An 18,411-nucleotide genomic window follows, 5' to 3' on the forward strand; every position below is an offset into this window, starting at 1 on the left:
ATTTCGTTGCTCGCTGCGGCTGTTTTTTTCTTTCCACAGTAATTATATATAATTGTAATGTAAAAGTACTGTTTTACACAGTGGCGTATTGAAAAGGGGAAAGCATTTAAGGCTGCCGCTTTTATTTTTTTTTCGCGTGGATCTCTACATGTGACGTCATTTACATATATTATTTAAAAAGCAAGGCGAATAACAATCAGAAACGGTTTACTCTCGCTCCTTGTTCTTCCTTGGATTTAGATGCGTATTCAGTGATCTGTTGAACGGAAAGTTAACTGAAAGAGTACCGCCTAGTCAGTACCACATAGTTGCTTTTTTAAAGAAAAGAAAGAAAAAGTACAAGCTCTCCCTTCTTTGTCAATGGTCAACCAATTATGTGAAATCTCTATGTAAACAACTGTTAGCCTGTTTAAACATTTATTGTAAAACTCAGTGCTTTCTTCCAATCCAAAGAAACAGAAGCGGATGCCAGCTGTCTCCATCAAATAACAGTGGTAGTCCAAAAACTTCATCTGTTTCGGAGTATATATGTTTAAGCTACAAACGTAAATATCCCAGGTTGATTCAACTGAATCCATCGTTTGAAGGTAAGAAAATGGACAAGGAGAATTTATCTAGGCTCCTAAATGATTTACAAACCAGAAGCAAGGTAACCGTGGCGTTTGAATCATGTTTTATGGTGCTCGTTATCATCACAGCGTTTTGTGGCAATCTACTCATTATTGCCGCGGTATTCAAGAATTCAGGGCTTCGCACCGTTACTAACATGTTCTTGGTGGGTTTAGCCATAGCAGACGTGTTAACCGCCTCATTGGTTATGCCATTCACAGCCTCAATATTTGTACACGGCAATTGGATTTTCAGTGAGACCACTTGCATATTCCAAGGAGTTTTCATCCTTTACGTTATTTGGATTTCACTCCACATGGTCACCTTGATGGCTATTAACCGCTACTTTTGCGTCATAAGACCACGTTTATATAAGAAATATTTCACCAAAAGGTCCACAGCGGCCATGATTTCAGTGGTCAGCATCGTCCCCTTTATTCTGACCATTTCGCCTTATTTGAGCGGACTGGTGACTTACATCTTCCGACCGGGAAAAGCCTCTTGTTTCATGACTTTCGATCCAGACCGCAGACTTGGAAAGATTGCTTATACCTTTTTCCTTCTGATCATTTACACCATTCTGCCGATGGCTTTCATTGCGGTGTGCTATTACAAAGTCTTTCGCACTGTCAAGCAACACGCAAAAGCTACAAAAAACACAATCCGCTCACGCCAATCTGAAGGTTGGAGCTCTGAAGAAATGCGAATGACAAAGATGCTTCTTGTTCTTGTAGTGGGATTTGTTTTCTGCTGGGTTCCCGTCATTACGGTGGATTTTCTTAATGCGATAATGGGTACAGGAAGCCTGCCACGAGCTGCATATGTTACCTACATTTTATTTGCATATTTCAGCAGTTGTATCAATCCAATTGTATGCTTGACGCTCAACGGGAAAATTCGCCGAGAAGCTAAGAAACTGGTTTGCTTTAGAAGGCTACGTCAGGTGGGCGATGCTGAACAAACGATCGAAACAAATTTGGACTTGACAATACTTCGTGTTAAGCAAACACCCCACCAAGACAGAGCAGCAGGTGAAGTTTCAGAAAATTAATCAAGGCAAGGTTTCAAGGCGCAAGTGCACGGTAATACCGATAGAGAGAAAGGAATAAGCCTTATAAGAACTTTATAAGCATAAAAAAAACTTCAAAACCCTTTAAACTTAGTCCTTTCTCCTATCGTCATAGCTTAGGTTTATCAGAAAACGGGAAAAAAATAATTTTCGACTAGGTTACAAAGAGTGTTCAAAATAATAACATGAAATTATATCTTGGTGACTTCAGCTTATAATCAAAAATATATAAATGAAACCGTACCTTGCCTATAGAATTGTGAAACTTTTCCGTTGTTGTTTGTTTGTTCAGTTGCCACCTCCATTACGATACATGCTAGGTAATTTTCTTTTGAATTCTTATTTCTTTGGCCCGTGGCAGTTTTCGAATTTTATGGTGCAACTTATCAAGATCAGCATAGAATTATCAGCTTGGGATATTAATCACAATGAAGAATTAACACAAACTCACATCAGCTGGACATCTGCTTTTAATTTGTTTTCGTGTTCAGCCTGTTTGAGTGAAATATCAATGAGGAGAAGAACAATAGGGTTTTCAAATTATGAATTAACAGCCCTGGATGTTTGTCAAGATGTAGCTCCTATTTACGTACTAATCAGTGATGCTCTTTAAATGTAGATATCAAATCTTTGTTAATGATATTGACCTCTTGGATAAGCGATTCAGTTTCTGATAGAGCTACAGATATATTAGTTCTGGATGTTGAAAGTTCATACCACGAATAAATGTCCCAAGGAACTTGATCCCGAAGTAATAAACACTTTTCGTGCGACGAGGGCTTAAAACATGGCCAGAAATTCCGGACATCGCAACGACGCACGCGCGAGGTTACTTGACAATATGGCCGCCAAACACTCAAAGGAAATGTACGGCAGAAATAAAACAAAATAAAATAGAGTACGTTCTGGCTTACCGGGAACAAGTGCCGCGATCCGGTAGAGTTCTTGAAAGTTTCCTCGGCTATTCTGATAAGTTGGTTTTCATCAACAAATGTTACTGGCCCTGCTTTTCATCGATGTTTATTTTCGAAGCTTGGCCCATACAATGCTCTACAAAACAGAGGCTTGAAATCCCATTTTTGCGTCCCAAGAAGATTTTGATCCTCTGTAGCAGACAACATAATCGGGATATCCCAAGTGCCGCGACCGCTTAAAGAAAAGCACCGTATGATGTACTATTTGACCAATTTTCCGCGGCGATGCTGATTTCTTCGCTCTGCTTTTTGGTTTTAAAAAGCTTGCAAAATGACGGAAAGGAAGCTCGTAAACAGCCACGCTAAAACCCCCAAATCCGCTCTCTTTGCACGGCGATATCTCGGCTGCAAAGGGTCCGATTTTGCTCCAAAAGACATCGTTTGAAAGGCAATTTTCTCTAGTTTTTACTTTTATGCAATTACTTCGGTCAGCAGTTATTTACATGCCCAACAGCATCTTTTTGTACAACAACTTTAATTTTTCTGTAATGTCGTTGAGCCCGAAGTACGCCGTACTGAACAGCGGTATCCACCTCTAAAATGTGTACCAGACGTATGCCGCACGAAAATTAACAGACTCGATGTCCGGAATTTCTGGCCATGCTCAAAACTTGACCAGGAGTGTTTTGGCTCATTAGCGCATTTGCCACCCAGAAATGTTGCAGTTTTTGAAAGCCAATATCTCTTTTAACATTACACCCAAAGCGCTTAAACATTTACTATGAACTGAGTTTCACGACTCTTTGACTGCTTGAAGTGAATGCATACCTAACCTGCGGTGGAGTCACGACGCCTTCTCCACTCAAAGTCGTACCCTAATGAAGCAAAATGTAAATAATGAATCGCCCACTAAGACGAGATGTAGAACATCATTTTAACATACATCGGAGAGACTGGAAGGTGCCTACGGGAACGTTTCAGCGAGCACCTCCGCAGTGTTCGAAACCGATCTCGCGGGTTTCCTCGTAGCTGAACATTTCAACTCCGCCTCCCACTCTCTGGATGACGTCATGGTCTGTGGCTTGAAACAGTGCCCTGGCAGCAACATCAGTCGCAAGCAGCATGAAATGAATTAATTTTCAAACTGAGCACGCTTATACCCAATGGATTGAACGTTAATTTTAATAACTTGTGACTGTATTTCTAGCACGTATTACACATACGCGCGGTTTTCTTATGTCGCAGCACGCCTTTGTTTACTTTGTAAATCATGCGCGCGTTTTGCGTGCGTGCGTACTCGTGCAGTTTTTTTTATGGCGTGGCTCGATCATTCACCTACTGAAGAAGGGCCAAGCCCGAAACGTTTAGTGTACAAGCAGCGAGTTGACACTTTTAAGAGCCTTTTGAGCCTCGTATTTAATGATCTTAGACTCTCCGGATAATAAGAGAACAATAGACTACGCATGCTTACGATCTTACATCCGACAGAATTTGGATTTTCCCACTATTGACAAAAATAGGCTGATGCCTCGCTAAAGTTCGCCAGCAGCAAAAGCATTTGAGACCGTTGTTGTCTTGTTTGGTGTATACATGTAGGTCGGTTGTGAAAAACACGCACACAAAAAAACTGTTTACAAAGAAAAGTCCGATATAAATATCGTGACAATGGTTAGAAAATTGTTGGGAGTGTAGCTGAATGTCGTGTGTCGTGTCGTAGTTTTTGGTTTGGGTCGTGGGTGTTGATGCAGGTAAAATAAATCAAATTGGCTTTGAGCCAATGAAACCCAAACATGAATTATGAAAGAGTTTTTGAACCGAATTCGTTTTAATCCACTGGTGGGTATAGAACTTTACGCTTTAGCCTGCCACGGTGTAGGTCAATAACCCAGCGGGCGAATCAGTAGATACGTAAATTATACCATGGAGCAGTAAAATGAACTACAGTTGATTTGGCGCAGTTGGCACGCTAACGTTTCTGAATCAAGAGGTGTCGGTTGCGAGTCCTAGACAGCATAGCAAGTCGTCATTTCCCCCCGCCCTGTTTCTCTCTCTCTCTCTCTCTCTCTCTCTCTCTCTCTCTCTCTCTCTCTCTCTCTCTCTCTCTCTCTCTCTCTCTTCTACATTTCCCAAAATTTTTACAGGGTTTATTTTACTGCCTTCGAGAACATCAAAGTGCTCTAGATTTTGAAGCTTGGTTCTATTTTACCTAAACGTTTAATAGATGCTTTTTTAGCTTTAAAGCTGAACTTGTTGGTTTATTTTTCACAAATTTTAAGTTTTTTCGGCTGTTCCGATATTTGTAAAGGAACGTTCCTCTGGGATCGAGTGTTCCTCATTTTTGTGTTCCTATTAACCTTAAGAGGACCAGCTTTTTACAGAGTAGGAACATAGCGTTCACTGTAAGGTAAGACAAGAACATTTTGTTCCGAGTTGTCAACTGCAAGTGGAACAAATTGTTCCCAAATGAGTGATTTAGGACTGTTTTGTTCCAAGTTCCTTTTTGTACATGGAACACATTGTTCCTAACTTGATAAATTGGGTCTGTTTTGTTCCGAGTTCCTATTTGTGCATGGAACACATTGTTCCTAACTTGATAAATTAGGACTGTTTTGTTCCGAGTTCCTATTTGTGCATGGAACACATTGCTCCTAACTTGATAAATTAGGACTGTTTTGTTCCGAGTTCCTATTTGTGCATGAAACACATTGTTCCTAACTTGATAAATTGGGTCTGTTTTGTTCCGAGTTCCTATTTGTGCATGGAACACATTGTTCCTAACTTGATAAATTAGGACTGTTTTGTTCCGAGTTCCTATTTGTGCATGGAACACATTGTTCCTAACTTGATAAATTGGGTCTGTTTTGTTCCGAGTTCCTATTTGTGCATGAAACACATTGTTCCTAACTTGATAAATTGGGTCTGTTTTGTTCCGAGTTCCTATTTGTGCATGGAACACATTGTTCCTAACTTGATAAATTAGGTCTGTTTTGTTCCGAGTTCCTATTTGTGCGTGGAACACATTGTTCCGAAATTAATAAAGAAAGACTGTGTTATTCCGATTTTGCTATCTGTGAATGGAATATATTTTTCCGAAATTGGTCATTAGGAACAAGTTTTGGACTTTATTGTTCCGATTTATCGATCCGTTAACTATGTATTGTGTCACTGAATAGGCGTGTACAGACCTGCCTGGGCAAGTTTGGGTTGTATCTCACTGTCATGAATTTTACACAATAGTAATGAGTGTGGGCAAGCAAGGGCATGTTTTGGCAAGTTGAAACGTCCTTTTGTTTCGGCTAAGATTTAAAGGCGATTGTGCTAGCCACATGTTGTTTAAAGGGAAAAAATGAGCAAGAAGTGCAAAGTCAATTGGTCAGATGTCCAAGGAGCATCACCCAAACCAAAGCGGCTTCACTTGGAAAAGGATGAAGCAGACAGCTTTTACCATTGCCCGATACAAGAGTGTGAACATGATGGATTTCAAAGTCAGAGAGGCTGTAGAAAACACGTTAGCACTAAACACAGTTAGTTCTTTTATTTTGACGAAAGGCCCGATTCTAAACAAGTAACAAAGTCGCTGACGATTGGAAGAAATGAAGATGAGACAAGCGAGACCACAAAGCACAACGTGAAGTTACTTTCTTCATTTCCATTATCATGTAACATTGGCGAAGTATTCACGAAATGGTTGACAGGAAGTGCTGGCGGTTGTAAGAAAGATCGTGCCGCTCAACAGATAGTGACAAGGTGCTTCAAGTTTCTTAGATTTTGCTGTGAAGATGAAGAGGAGTTAACGTTTGAAGTGGTCGACTTTAGTTTGTGTTCTCCAAATCTGTTGTTTAAATTTATCGACTACTTACAAGATGAATGTAAGCTCGGTCATGGTGGGCGTTTGGGCTACATAGATGCTATTTGTGAATTGATCGACTTCAGAAAACTTCATGGCGCATCAGAAGCAGTTCTAAGAAAGTTCTCTACGACAGAGTTGTACCTCAAGAGAGCCCGAAAAACAGTTGCAAAGATGATGAGATTGCAGTGGACACAAGATTTAGACATCGAGACTCTGGAAGCAAGAGGGCACTGGGCAACAATGGAGGAGTTATTGGAGGTGGTGAAATTTCATCTGCCGCGTTACGAAAATACCGTGAAAATGTGCAAAACCAGTCCAGCCCAAGTGAACCCCTCAGACCTAACATTTGCCAAAAAATTTGTAGCCATGTATCTGTTCATCAAGGTGAAGGGATCGCGGCCCATGACGTACCAATATTTGACGGTGGACATGATTGCCACAGCTAAGGAAAACGGTGGATTTATCGATCAGAAAACGTTCAAGACGGCTGGAAAATATGGCTTCGATTCTTTGATTCTGACCGACGCAAACATGCACGTTCTTAACGGCTACATCTCGAACGTTAGACCGTTGCTTAAGCCCCAGTGTGATTTCGTTCTCGTCACCAGAAATGGAGGTCAGCATGGCAAACTGGGCGAAACTATGAGCAAACTGGTTTTTGATGCAATTGGAAAATACATTCATCCCACACGTTATCGCCAAATCGTCGAAACGCAAAGCCTCAATCAGCTCACTAGCGAAGAGCAAAGGTTTTTGTCTGAGGACCAGAAACACGGTTCTGCGGTTGCTAAAGTTCACTATCAAAAGCAACGATCGTGAGAAGTTGCCCTGAAGGGTCACGAGTGTCTTCAAAAACTTCAAGGTACCAAGGGTTCCGAGGTAGACGATGACGTACACGCAAGACTTGGCGGTTCAACGTCCAGCTCCGGGCCTTCAGTTGAGACAGCTCAGAATAAAAACAGCTCGACCCCCATAAAGGATACCCTGCCTAAGAGAAACTTGCACCTTCAGAGGAAAACTCGTCATGTTTTAAAATTCACGAAAGAAGAGGATGATTTTCTGAAGGAAGGGATAACTAAGCACGGGTTTGGACAGTGGACAGCTATTTTGAGAGATTCCGATTTCGCATTTCAAGACGGAAGAACGGCGGACTCTCTAAAGAAAAGGGCCGGAATGAAAATGTCGCTAGTTTGATAAAGAGACTGGAAAAGTGTGGACACTGACTTTCAATGCAAAGCTGATGGGTGTAAGCAGAGTTTGTTGTACACAAAACAGACAAAAATCAATTGCTTTATTGTAAATGCATCTTCCTGTCTCCAGATGACAGCAAACTCAACAAACATGTTATATTCTTTTGGAACTGGCCTATCGCCACTGTCAATATCACTGTAGCATAACGACTGTCTAGTTCACAGTGCTTTCAAGAACTATAATCTCTTAATGTAACTAATAGCCATAATATTTTTCCTTTAATTCACATCGTGTGCAAAATAGTCAAACGTAGCATAAGCGCAACGTGGTATTCCTTAACAATGCACACACTAATACATGTGCAAATATGAACATAGAAAGAATAAGTCGCACGCAAGCTGTCTTATTACAAGCCCATGAAACTACCAATCTACGGTTGCGTACTAGTCTGCATAAAACGAGTCAGGGTCATTTGCTTCTTGGATGGATGCGCCTGGCTTTGAAAGTGCGGCCTCTTCACTGACGTAGCTGCTACAGGGTTGTGAGCTCGAGCAATGCCTGGGGACGGTGGACAGATAGCTTCCACGCCGTCATTGGGAATGTACATTGGTGTCTTTAGTGCCGCCGACCAACATTCTTCGTCGTCTTCGTCTGAGCTCCTGCTTCTGGCAGGCAGATTTGCTGGACGCTGGCTGGGTGGGAAGACTCTCACTGGCAGCGGAGAGAACAGGTCTCGTATGAAATTCACGCAAGAACGGTCTACCAGCTCGTTGCTAAGGCAGAGCCTCTTGCGTTCTGCCAGGGCAGCCGGTAGTTTCAGCGTTCCATGACGTTCGTGATAACAGCGCAGTTTTTCGCAATTGATTTCCAGGAGACTTTGCATCACTCTTCGTTCTTCTTCGTCTCTTGGATCTTCCATTCTTTCGCTTTGCTCAGCCATTTCCTTCTCCATAGCTAAAAGCCACGGCTTCCCAAATGCTGTTCTGATCCTTTCCTGTTCCTGATCTTCTTGAAAGGCAGCGAGGTCCCTTCGAATCGGTGTGGGCAGCGGCTCGTTATGGTCGTGCGGGAGCAACGACACGTGCTCCACCGACACTCCCCTCGTTTGTAAGAAGTGTTGTCTCTTCTTATAGCACCTTTCTTCAACCCTTTTCAGCCTTTCCTTTTCAGCGAGATGACTTTCTAACATGTGGCTCAGTTGGCGGTGACGTAGAGAGCCAGGTGAGCATTGTGCCAGCCTAGCTTTCAAGGTCGTCAGGGTCTCGTCTTCATCGGAATCGCCGACATCTTCAATGGCGTCCTCTTCAGAGCTTTCTTCTCGGGATTGCGGTTCTGTCAGAAGGCCGCAACTCTGTTCTCGTCTACAATCGCCCTGGGCGGTTTCGTCGACTTCTTCGTCTATTAAAGAAACGCTCAAAATGTTGCGCAACTCCTCCTCAGGCATACCACTTTCGTGCACAGTGGGCATTGTACTGGCCTGACTGCTCGGGCTGTCTCCTACGATATTGTGCGCCCACACAATGCAATCCATAGCATGTTTCCTCAGCCACTTGTTTGCTTTAGGTTCGACACGAGGAAGACTCTTGAAGTGGTACTTGCGCAGGCGTTTGTCCATAGCTTGATTGTGAGCTGCACCAAAATCCATTTCCACCTGGCAAGTTATGTACATGGTCGCAGTGCAATGGAAACCTTGAGCCTTTTTCCACTTCGCGTCGTGCGACGTGAAGCCCCCTTGACATATGATTTTCCAGTCATCTATGTCGAGCAGGGTGGCATATGCCTCGTCTAGGAAGATAACCTCTGTCAGGTTGTCGATCATAGCCTTGTTGAAACTCTTTTGCTTCGTGACGCGAGCAATTCGGCTTAGGGGAATGATCTGAAAAACAGGTGAGAAGAGGCTGGTCTTTCCGCTGTCAGCTGAGCCAATAGCACACAGCACAGGCTGTTTGTGTTCTTTGGGACGGAACAACGCCAGGAAATCTGCACAAAACTGCCGAATTTCATCTTCTGTTAGGCTGTTCCTTAGGATTGCCTCAAAATATCTTGGCTCCGGGTCCTTGAGTCGGTCGTAGTCCACAAACGCGCGTGGAGTTGTGAGACCCTTCTGTTGAAAAGAGCCAAAACAAAAGCACATCAGACAGTGCTACAGATCGTAAAGATTGGGTTTGAAAATTTGATTGTATCTTCTTATTTAAATGTTAAAACAGTCCAGTGTATTCTTCTCACCTGAGATTCTGAGATAATCCCTTGGACGAACGACCCAGAGGAAAAGCTCCAAAACCACCCGTCTTGTACTTCGATCAGGTCTCTGTCAATCTTAATTTGGCGTATGAAAGAGCTTTCTGGCTCGCTTAGTATGGGCAGAACACGTTGAATATGCTGGACCAGACGGTCTTTGAACGCTTCGTTTCCCATTAGGCTGTGGAGGAACGTTTTCATGGTACACAGATACTGGAACGTGAACTGCGATTTGGCCGCCAGTTTGTACACCTCGCCGCGATACACAGCATACTGCAGCTTTTTCATCACAATTTGTATATCGTTGCACAGGACTGTTACTGGGCAGGATAGGGGTTTGTGCGGCGGATCTGGTAGTGCTGTCTGCGATGTACTTTGCAGGTTGTTATCAAATCCAAAGGTGTCTAACACGAGACCAGCTCGGCGTAATTCCGAAACGGATGCTGCCATCATCGTTTGAAAACTCTCAAGAACGACACGAAGGCGAACGACATTTTCCGTCGGCGCTGACTCTTGGGATTCTTCGTGGAAGTCACCATGAAGCTCCTCTTGCAGAGCCCTGCCAATCAAAACAAAAGGTTTTGCTTACGTAAGGCAATGCAATATCTCCCTGGTATTACTTTGTGAAAGTGAACTGCTGAAATCAAACTCGCGATGTTTTGAAAATGAGAAGATAAAAATTGATCAATTATCGATAATCGAATAACAGTCTCTTTTCACCGGGCAATGAAGCATGATTACTTTGATTTTTCAATGATGAATAGCATTTTTTACCTTTCTGACTATTTATGTTTGTTTATTATATATTTACTTTCATTAGCGTGCAATTTAACAGAAATTCAAAGAATATAAATTGGTCAAATTAATCTACTCACCCGAGGCAATGCTGGTACGATGACTCCACTAGTTGCATTAAGCAGAGGTTTTTGTGGTCCTTAAACACTTGACACAGCTGATTCAGGTTATGACAGCAGTTTTTCTTTCGTGACGCCCTTGATGCATAATATTCCAAACCGCAACTTGCGACAGCTCTTTGGATTCTATATGAGATGAATTAATTAACATCAACTACTACTACTACTACTACTACTACTACTACTACTACTACTACTACTAACAATAATAATAATAATAATAAAAATAAATAAAATTAATTATTATTATTATTATTATTAGTAGTAGTAGTAGTAGTAGTAGTAGTAGTTGATGTTAATTAATTCATCTCATATACGCTTTATACGCTAAACCCGGTAAACACGCCATGTACAGAGTGAAATGTGCCTACTGCATGCTAATGAGTTGTTGCAATGATCTTTCTCTGTTGTTGGCGTATATACCGGTTTAAGCGTATATAGCGGGTTTGAGTAAATTTGTTAATCAACTCTGGCCATATCCGTAGTATACGCCATACCCAGTATACACGCCAACAACAGAGTAAGATTCACTTCATCAACTTACCTTTGATTTTTACTGTAAGTATTTTGATACTTACAGATCAAAACGTGATAGGGAACAGAAATTTTGGGAAACGATCTCTCTCTCTCTCTCTCTCTCTTTCTTTCTCTCTTTCTTTCTTTCTCTCTTTCTTTCTCTCTTTCTTTCTTTCTCTCTTTCTTTCTCTCTTTCTTTCTCTCTTTCTTCTTTCTTTCTTTTTTCTTTTTTCTTTTTTTTCTTTCTTTCTTTCTCTCTTTCTTTCTTTCTTTCTTTCTGTCTTATTAATTAATTAATTAATTGATTTATTGATTGATTGATTTATTGATTTAGCTACGTGAGCTCAACTGGTAGAGCACTGTGCCTCAATAGCTTAATTGGTAGAGCACTGTACCAGTACGGAGAGGTCATGGGTTCATATTCCATTCAACGGCTTGATCAGTGAAATTTGTGTACATACATGTAACTGCGATGATCGATCATTTATTCTCACATCTTTCTCCCTGGTTAAAATTTAAGATCGTTTATACATTTAATTGCATTAGGAAAACATGACGTCATTTTCTGAATGAAAAAAGGCAAAAACATGAAGAAATAACAATAAGATTGTTAAAAAAAAAAGAAGAAATAAGATCTGGATAAAAGCAGACTAGCTAAAATCTAGAAAGAAAGCACTTGATTTTACAATACATTTTCGGTCGTTTAGCGTGAAATAAATTAGTTTACAAGTTACGTTTGAATTTCTAACAACTAATAAAACAATGATATTTGGTATCTAAAAACAATAGCGAAATAACACAAATGGGTGCACAATAGTAAAGATCTGGTAAGAACGACAGAGTTAAATGAACATAATACATATGTAGGTTTAAAGAGGGTTTTTTCCCAGCGAATACGTAAGACGTACTTTGTCTTAACCTGGAACAATATGCGAACCTGACTTTCATTCGGTGACACATATGTAAGGTCCTTTAAACAATGTTGCGAATCTCAAAAGACGCTAAAACAAACTTAATGATATTGAATATTATATGTGCTACATTAGAAACGGGTCTTACGTAAGGTAAATTGAAAACAAAAGGGACAAGATTAGGGGGATCGGAGGAATAGGAGAGCTATTTGGAGGGGTATGAGTTTTGGTGACAAACTGGCTCATGACCCTCTGAAGGGGAAAGAGGTTGAAAAGGTGCGAGAACAAGCCGTCATTCCGCTTCAAAGGTTGCCGATTTTGCAGCACGCAATCGTGCCTCTACTCGCTTGGATTTTATAGGGGACTATCATGGCGTACAGCTTATTGCAATTTCATTTCTCCTCACACTTCACACCCTGTTATTCTGTGAGCGCCTGTATTTTTCAGTGAAGTCTTCTCCACATCCATTCACATTTGGAGACAATTCTGCTACTTTGTATTGTTCAATGCAGGGAACAACAAAAATGCCTGCTCCCACCCAAGAGGTAAGGATGATTGGTAAGGGCTGTATCGCCTGTTACGCCGACATTTGACTGGCATTTAGCCTTTGACTGGTTTGATACTGAGGGGTTAGTTGAGCGATTTGTATCGGTGTCTGACTGAAAGAAGCATTTAACGGGCTGGAGGCCGAGATGTTAGTTGAGCGATTGGCATCTACATGAGACTCACAGGTTGTATTTAAATGGCTTGATGCTTAAAAGTTAGTTGAGCTTCGAAAGAAGAAAAACGTTCACCCTTCCTGTAAAAAAAGTAAGACGAATCTTTCGCGTTATAAATGCACTTATTGGAAAAGTGTCATATTCGCCATTCTTCGCGGAGGGCCCCAGGCGGAGGACTTATTTATATTCTCATACCAATCACTGAGATTGCAATGTCCCCAAGACCATCAGCAAAAAAAAAAAAAAAAAAAAAAAAAAAGGAAAAAAGAAAAGAAAAGAAAATAAAAGAAAAAAACAGACAAACAAAAAAAGCTCTGAGTTTGCTTGTCATTATGTGCTTGCACTCTCTTCAGAGACGTCAAACCTTCTTTTTTGTTGTTCGTTCATTCGTTCATTCTTCCTTCGAAACGAAATGTGGAAGTCTCATAAATTAAAATTGCGAGATGTCAAGGTTTTATTACTTCTCTGGTACAAAAGTGAAAGATGTTGGCCCAACCAATGAAGCTTTAGAAACGGGCAACTGTGTTAAATTCAAAACATCAACATGTAAAACTGCTTATCTGGATCTCACTTACATACAAGTTAGTAACATGACAGCTAGCGAGAATTTGTACAGAAAGTATAATACTAGGCTCGATTACCAGCCGCTGTTCGGGAAAGGCGCCAGCGCTCCTCCCCCGAAGGCACTCCTCTCTTTTCGGGGAGGAACGTAGACCGGACACGAGAAAGCGGCGGAAATCGAGCCTAGTATAATACTTGTTCCAAGAGTATTCCAAACTGCTCCAGACCGTGCTTCCAACTGAACTTACTGGAACATGAAATTACATCCAGTATTAACTTCAACTTGAAAATGATTTCCTAGCATCTTATTATTAACTGATAACTACTGAAGGTCTTTCATTGAAGTGATAATAATGTTGTTTTATACCAGATTGTTGTCTCCCTGATTTCAGCTACTGCAAACTGTCATTAGCTGTCACCGAACTCCCTAACTAGCTTTTGTCTCAATATTGGCATCAACGAAGAAATTCTTAAAAGCGCGTCTGTAGTCTGACTTATAGAAAGGATAAATTAAAGGGTCTGCTAATTTATTACACCAGTGAATAAAGAGACGCATCGATTAACCTAGTTAGGTGTGTTAAATTAAACCCTTATTTTAATCCTTCGATAGTGCTTATCGAGCTTCGAGGAACAGAATGTAATGGAAGGATAAATTTATTCCGTAGATTTAGGACCATTTAATCGCGGCTTAGCGTTAATCCGCTTTCGAACAACTGGGGCCTGGAGATATAACATTAACATATGCAACCACATATCTGACCTCAGCCGATACACTGCCGACAATTTGTACAGAAAGGATAAAAACTAATTTCAACTTGAAAATGATTTCCTTGCCTCTTGTTATTAACCGGTAACTATACTGAAGGTCTTTCATTGAACTGATAACACTGTCGGTTTATACCAGATTGTTATCTCCCTGATTGCAGCTTCCTTCTGCGAACAGAGAATCATTAGCTGTCATTGAACTCCCTGACGAGCTCTTGTCTCCATATCGGCAGCAACGAAAAAATCTCTTAAAAGCACGCCTGTAGTCTGACTTATAGAACGAATAAATCAAAGGATCTGCTAATGCATTACCCACCAGTGAATAAAGAGACGCATCGAGAAAAGCAATTGGAACCAAGTTGGGGTAGCCGATTGCGAAAAAAACGTTTATTACGATTAAAGGCAGCCAACAAACTGCAAATGTCAATCCCACGAGAGCAAAAACTTTGGCCGCCTTTACTTCTGTTGAAATGTTCACCGATAATCTCTTTGACAATTGTCGGGGAAGCCTGATTGGTTGTGAATTGTTTACTATTCTTGCATTTGTCTCCGACATCTCAATCATCCATTTTACCTGACGACGTGTAGCACGAAATATTTTGCTGTACGCCCAGCAAATCAAAACTGAACAGATTGTGACAATGGTAACCAAGACTCCTTGGTAAATACGCTCTGCGGACAGTTTGATACCGAGCCGATACTCCCAAAATATTGGTATTATCGCTAACAAAAATGGCATTGTCCATACTAGTGCTAAAATCTTGTACACAACTGCTCTCGTTACGTTCGATCTGTACGAAAGGGGCTTGAGAACGGCTTGGTATCTATCCCACGTAATGCCACAGAAGTTGAAAAGATACGCGAAAAGGATGTAAGCAATGATGTAGGGGCTTATAGCCAAGCCAGCCAGATAGGTCGGTAGGAATACCGTGGCGACCATTAGATCACTTATCGCCAAACTAACAATGAAAGTGTTAGTAATCGTTCGAAGTCTGTGGTACCGGCAGAAAAGTATACAGACAAGTGCATTGGAAACCACAACAGCGCAGCCTATCACAGTCAGGGAAATGATGGGAGGTAATTCAAGGTCCAACGAGGTATCATCCGTTTTATGGATCGTCTTCGAAGAGATGCTGAGGTTGCCGTCAGAGCGATTTTCCTCCATTAGCTCCGCCATTTCAGGCACGTTTTTTCAGCTTTTTTTCTCTCCTTTGTGATGAGATGTTCGATCTACACAAATACAGTTACGACTCTTCTTTGTTTAGGCCACTTCTTTCACACACTACTGAGCCCAGAATTTAACAACACTTTGAAAAACGCGAGGTATACAGAAATGCTGCAGTTAAGCCTTCGAGTAAAGGAAATGAAAATAAACATCCCTCTCGACCTTTATCAAGTAAACACGTTTTGTACTGTGAGTAAATATGTTCTAATTTTGTTTCAAAGTATATGTTAATTTGTGCCTGAAGGTCTTCGTTAATTAAACCTTATTTTATTTTCATCCAATGGCTATGTCCATTTAGCTAGCTGCTTTGACGCGCTGTTATTTCCCTTTGTCATTTGTCCGCTTTCGTTCTGAACAGCTGGAAAACCTCGATTGGCGAATACGTTGTTTCTCGCTATTTTACAAGGAGAAATCGTCAAAGAAAAACAGAATTCAGGCAGATGAAAAAATATTGCGATTGAGAGTCAGGAAAAACTAGACATCGTGCAGCCACAGAGCAAGAAATTGAATAAATTTCCGTTTCTTTCATCAATTTGAAGGGAAGATAAATACAATTTAGGGTGATTTTAGTACGAAAGGACAATTCTCTGTGATCGTAATCAGTACTGTTTCTTTTGTTTGATGTTTCATAAAACTCTTCGATCAACGTTAAAATGATCCTCAAACTCCATTAACGTTTTTCGTGTATTTTGTTGTCGGGTGATAAATTTTGAAACCAATATAGCCTTTTCAAGGCGATTTCTAGCACTCTTAATTTTACGCTTATTTTGGGTAAAATAATTGAATTTAGAATTCTTAGTATTGTATATATTATTTAGGGAGCTCGCGTACAAAATGCAAACAGTTTGATTTTTCCCACTGACTGTCAATTAATATTCATGTGATCCACACAAATGCCCTTATTGCCTGAAGGCCTCCCGACTAGACATAAAATACGAAAAAAAAAATTCCACCAAGAAAAAACGATTATTACAGGAATGATTGTAAACATTAATTACACAAGCATCTACTTACATAAATCAATTTGCAATTCTATTTTGCCCGTGGTAATGGTCCAATATATTCTTTATTCGAAATAAAACGCAAGCGAGTATGTTTGGATAGCATAATTTGCCTGGAATTAACACTTGTCAACAAAAGACAAATTTCAATTGAAGTTTGCGTGTGGAAAAAAAAAAGCCGCTAGGCTGTGTATAGTCCTTAATAAAACAAGCGAGCCGAATATAGTTCATTACGAATGAAGGCATACAATTCACTAATGGAAACTAGTTTCTTTTTCAAAAAAAGTATTATAATCCTACAAATTAAATATTTAGGAAGCTAAAATAAACATTTCTTCACGCTTTTATCGTAAAGTAAGCAAGGAAAAACAAATATCTAAATACATGTATCTCTGACCTTTTTTAGCTGGGGGATCTTTTTTAGTCAGAACCCTGTAAATGCATGCAAGAAAGACGTAAAGCGACATTACAGGTCCCTATCTTTAATGCTTTGGCATGAAAATTCGTGCATCCGTATATGTGTGTTTTGCTTATCTGTAATTGAATCTGGCAAATGTAGCTCGTTAGAGCAGTTCTGGGACTAATAAATTCTCCAGTTTTGATTAGAAAAAAGAAAATCTAAAAAAATAAAAACAGCTAGAGTTTTAGTACCGGTTTTTAATTAGAATTTGAAAGGTATCTATGTTTTTACTGTTGAATTTTGTCTCATTTGTTTTGGGAGCTAAAATCCCAGGTGATCAAAGGATCTAATTGTCAAATCTCATTTGATAATTTTTTCAACAGAACTGTAGTCTTATTAATGTTTTGGTGCATGGAGGTTTAGGTGCGAAATCCAAAAATTGGTCAAACTCAGACTTTTCGAGAGGACCGGACAAAGTTATCGATCAGCTGTCATTATTTTTTTTTGTTTGAGCATCGTACATGTTTGTTACTGGTAAAGGAACACTATTGTAGTGTTTTGTGTTTTGTATTGTTTTGTTTTGAAATAAAGGCATCCTTTTTTTTTAAAACTCGAATGTTGTGCAGGACACACTTTCCAAAGCATTTTACTTGAGAGTTCTGAGGTTTGCCGGGGACTACATCTGTAGGTTAACAAACAAATCAATTGTCATTTTGATCAATTCTCAGCTTTTAGTTACTGACACCACATCCGCAATCCCCTTACTTGTAATCTTGTTAGTGGTAGTGCTAATGGGGTCGATAATTCAAATAAAGCAAGTAGTACAAATTATACATAACAACGACGAAAATCAGTCTCCTCTAAAGCATGTACCTTCATTTTTGTACGAATATAGTTTATAGAGGCTGAAATTTGCTAAATTTTGACAATTTTTTGAATAAACACTAGGTTGAGGTTTTGAAAGAATGTAATACTGTGTTGAAAATTTCTAATTAAAATGCAATTATGTGTTTTTAACTAAACGGTATAACATTCTTCCTGCAAGAAGCTGTCGTAACAGTTCTTTTTGCCCGCAGCCTGGCTCTAAAATTATCTCAACTAAAAGGTATTCACAAGAATATTTCAGCCTAAAATTGCAGAAAAGATATAAGAATATTCAGCTAAGGCCGAAAAAAAACAAACAATATTCTTATTTAAAATATAGATAGGACCCTCTGATCGGTCAAAAACCCATGTTTTACTGAGATTATAAAACATAGAAAAAGCCTGTCTTATTGTTTTTCGCCACATCACCTCCATATCATAAATTAAATGAAGAAACCTAAGCCGTGTATTAAACTGTGATAAATCACCCCGGACATTTGAGAACACTTGAGAAATGTAGTGTTCTCAAATGCCCGTCATGTTTCATCACAGTGTAATACACGGCGTAGGCTTCTTTATTTGTTAAATGAAAAAAGCGCGAGTGAGAGATCAATAAGTTGACTCCAACGAGAAAGAATAAGTGAAATTAAACGATTGAAACGGC

The 18,411-nt window shown here is 40.1% G+C and overlaps 3 protein-coding genes across 3 annotated transcripts; 1 reads left to right on the plus strand and 2 right to left on the minus strand.

Moving 5' to 3' along the window:
• The first annotated feature begins 595 nt into the window (after window positions 1–595).
• Window positions 596–3,882, plus strand: LOC145495163 (neuropeptide Y receptor type 1-like). The gene has a single exon (XM_081474741.1). It carries the CDS (start codon window positions 596–598, stop codon window positions 1,658–1,660), a length of 1,065 nt encoding a protein of 354 aa, XP_081330867.1. The 3' UTR covers window positions 1,661–3,882.
• Window positions 3,883–8,063: 4,181 nt separating this feature from the next.
• On the minus strand, window positions 8,064–11,713 carry LOC145494224 (uncharacterized). The gene is made up of 4 exons (XM_081473677.1): window positions 11,640–11,713; window positions 10,747–10,911; window positions 9,860–10,430; window positions 8,064–9,737 (listed from the first exon to the last, which is right to left on the minus strand). The coding sequence occupies exons 1-4, from the start codon at window positions 11,711–11,713 to the stop codon at window positions 8,064–8,066; spliced, it is 2,484 nt and encodes an 827-aa protein (XP_081329803.1).
• A 628-nt stretch (window positions 11,714–12,341) lies between these two features.
• LOC145495104 (D(5)-like dopamine receptor) lies at window positions 12,342–15,929 on the minus strand. The gene has a single exon (XM_081474675.1). It carries the CDS (start codon window positions 15,432–15,434, stop codon window positions 14,388–14,390), a length of 1,047 nt encoding a protein of 348 aa, XP_081330801.1. The 5' UTR covers window positions 15,435–15,929; the 3' UTR covers window positions 12,342–14,387.
• Between the last annotated feature and the right edge of the window lie 2,482 nt (window positions 15,930–18,411).

This window comes from Orbicella franksi, chromosome 8 (assembly GCF_964199315.1).
Source record: "Orbicella franksi chromosome 8, jaOrbFran1.1, whole genome shotgun sequence".
In the NCBI taxonomy this organism is placed as follows: Eukaryota; Metazoa; Cnidaria; class Anthozoa; order Scleractinia; family Merulinidae; genus Orbicella; species Orbicella franksi.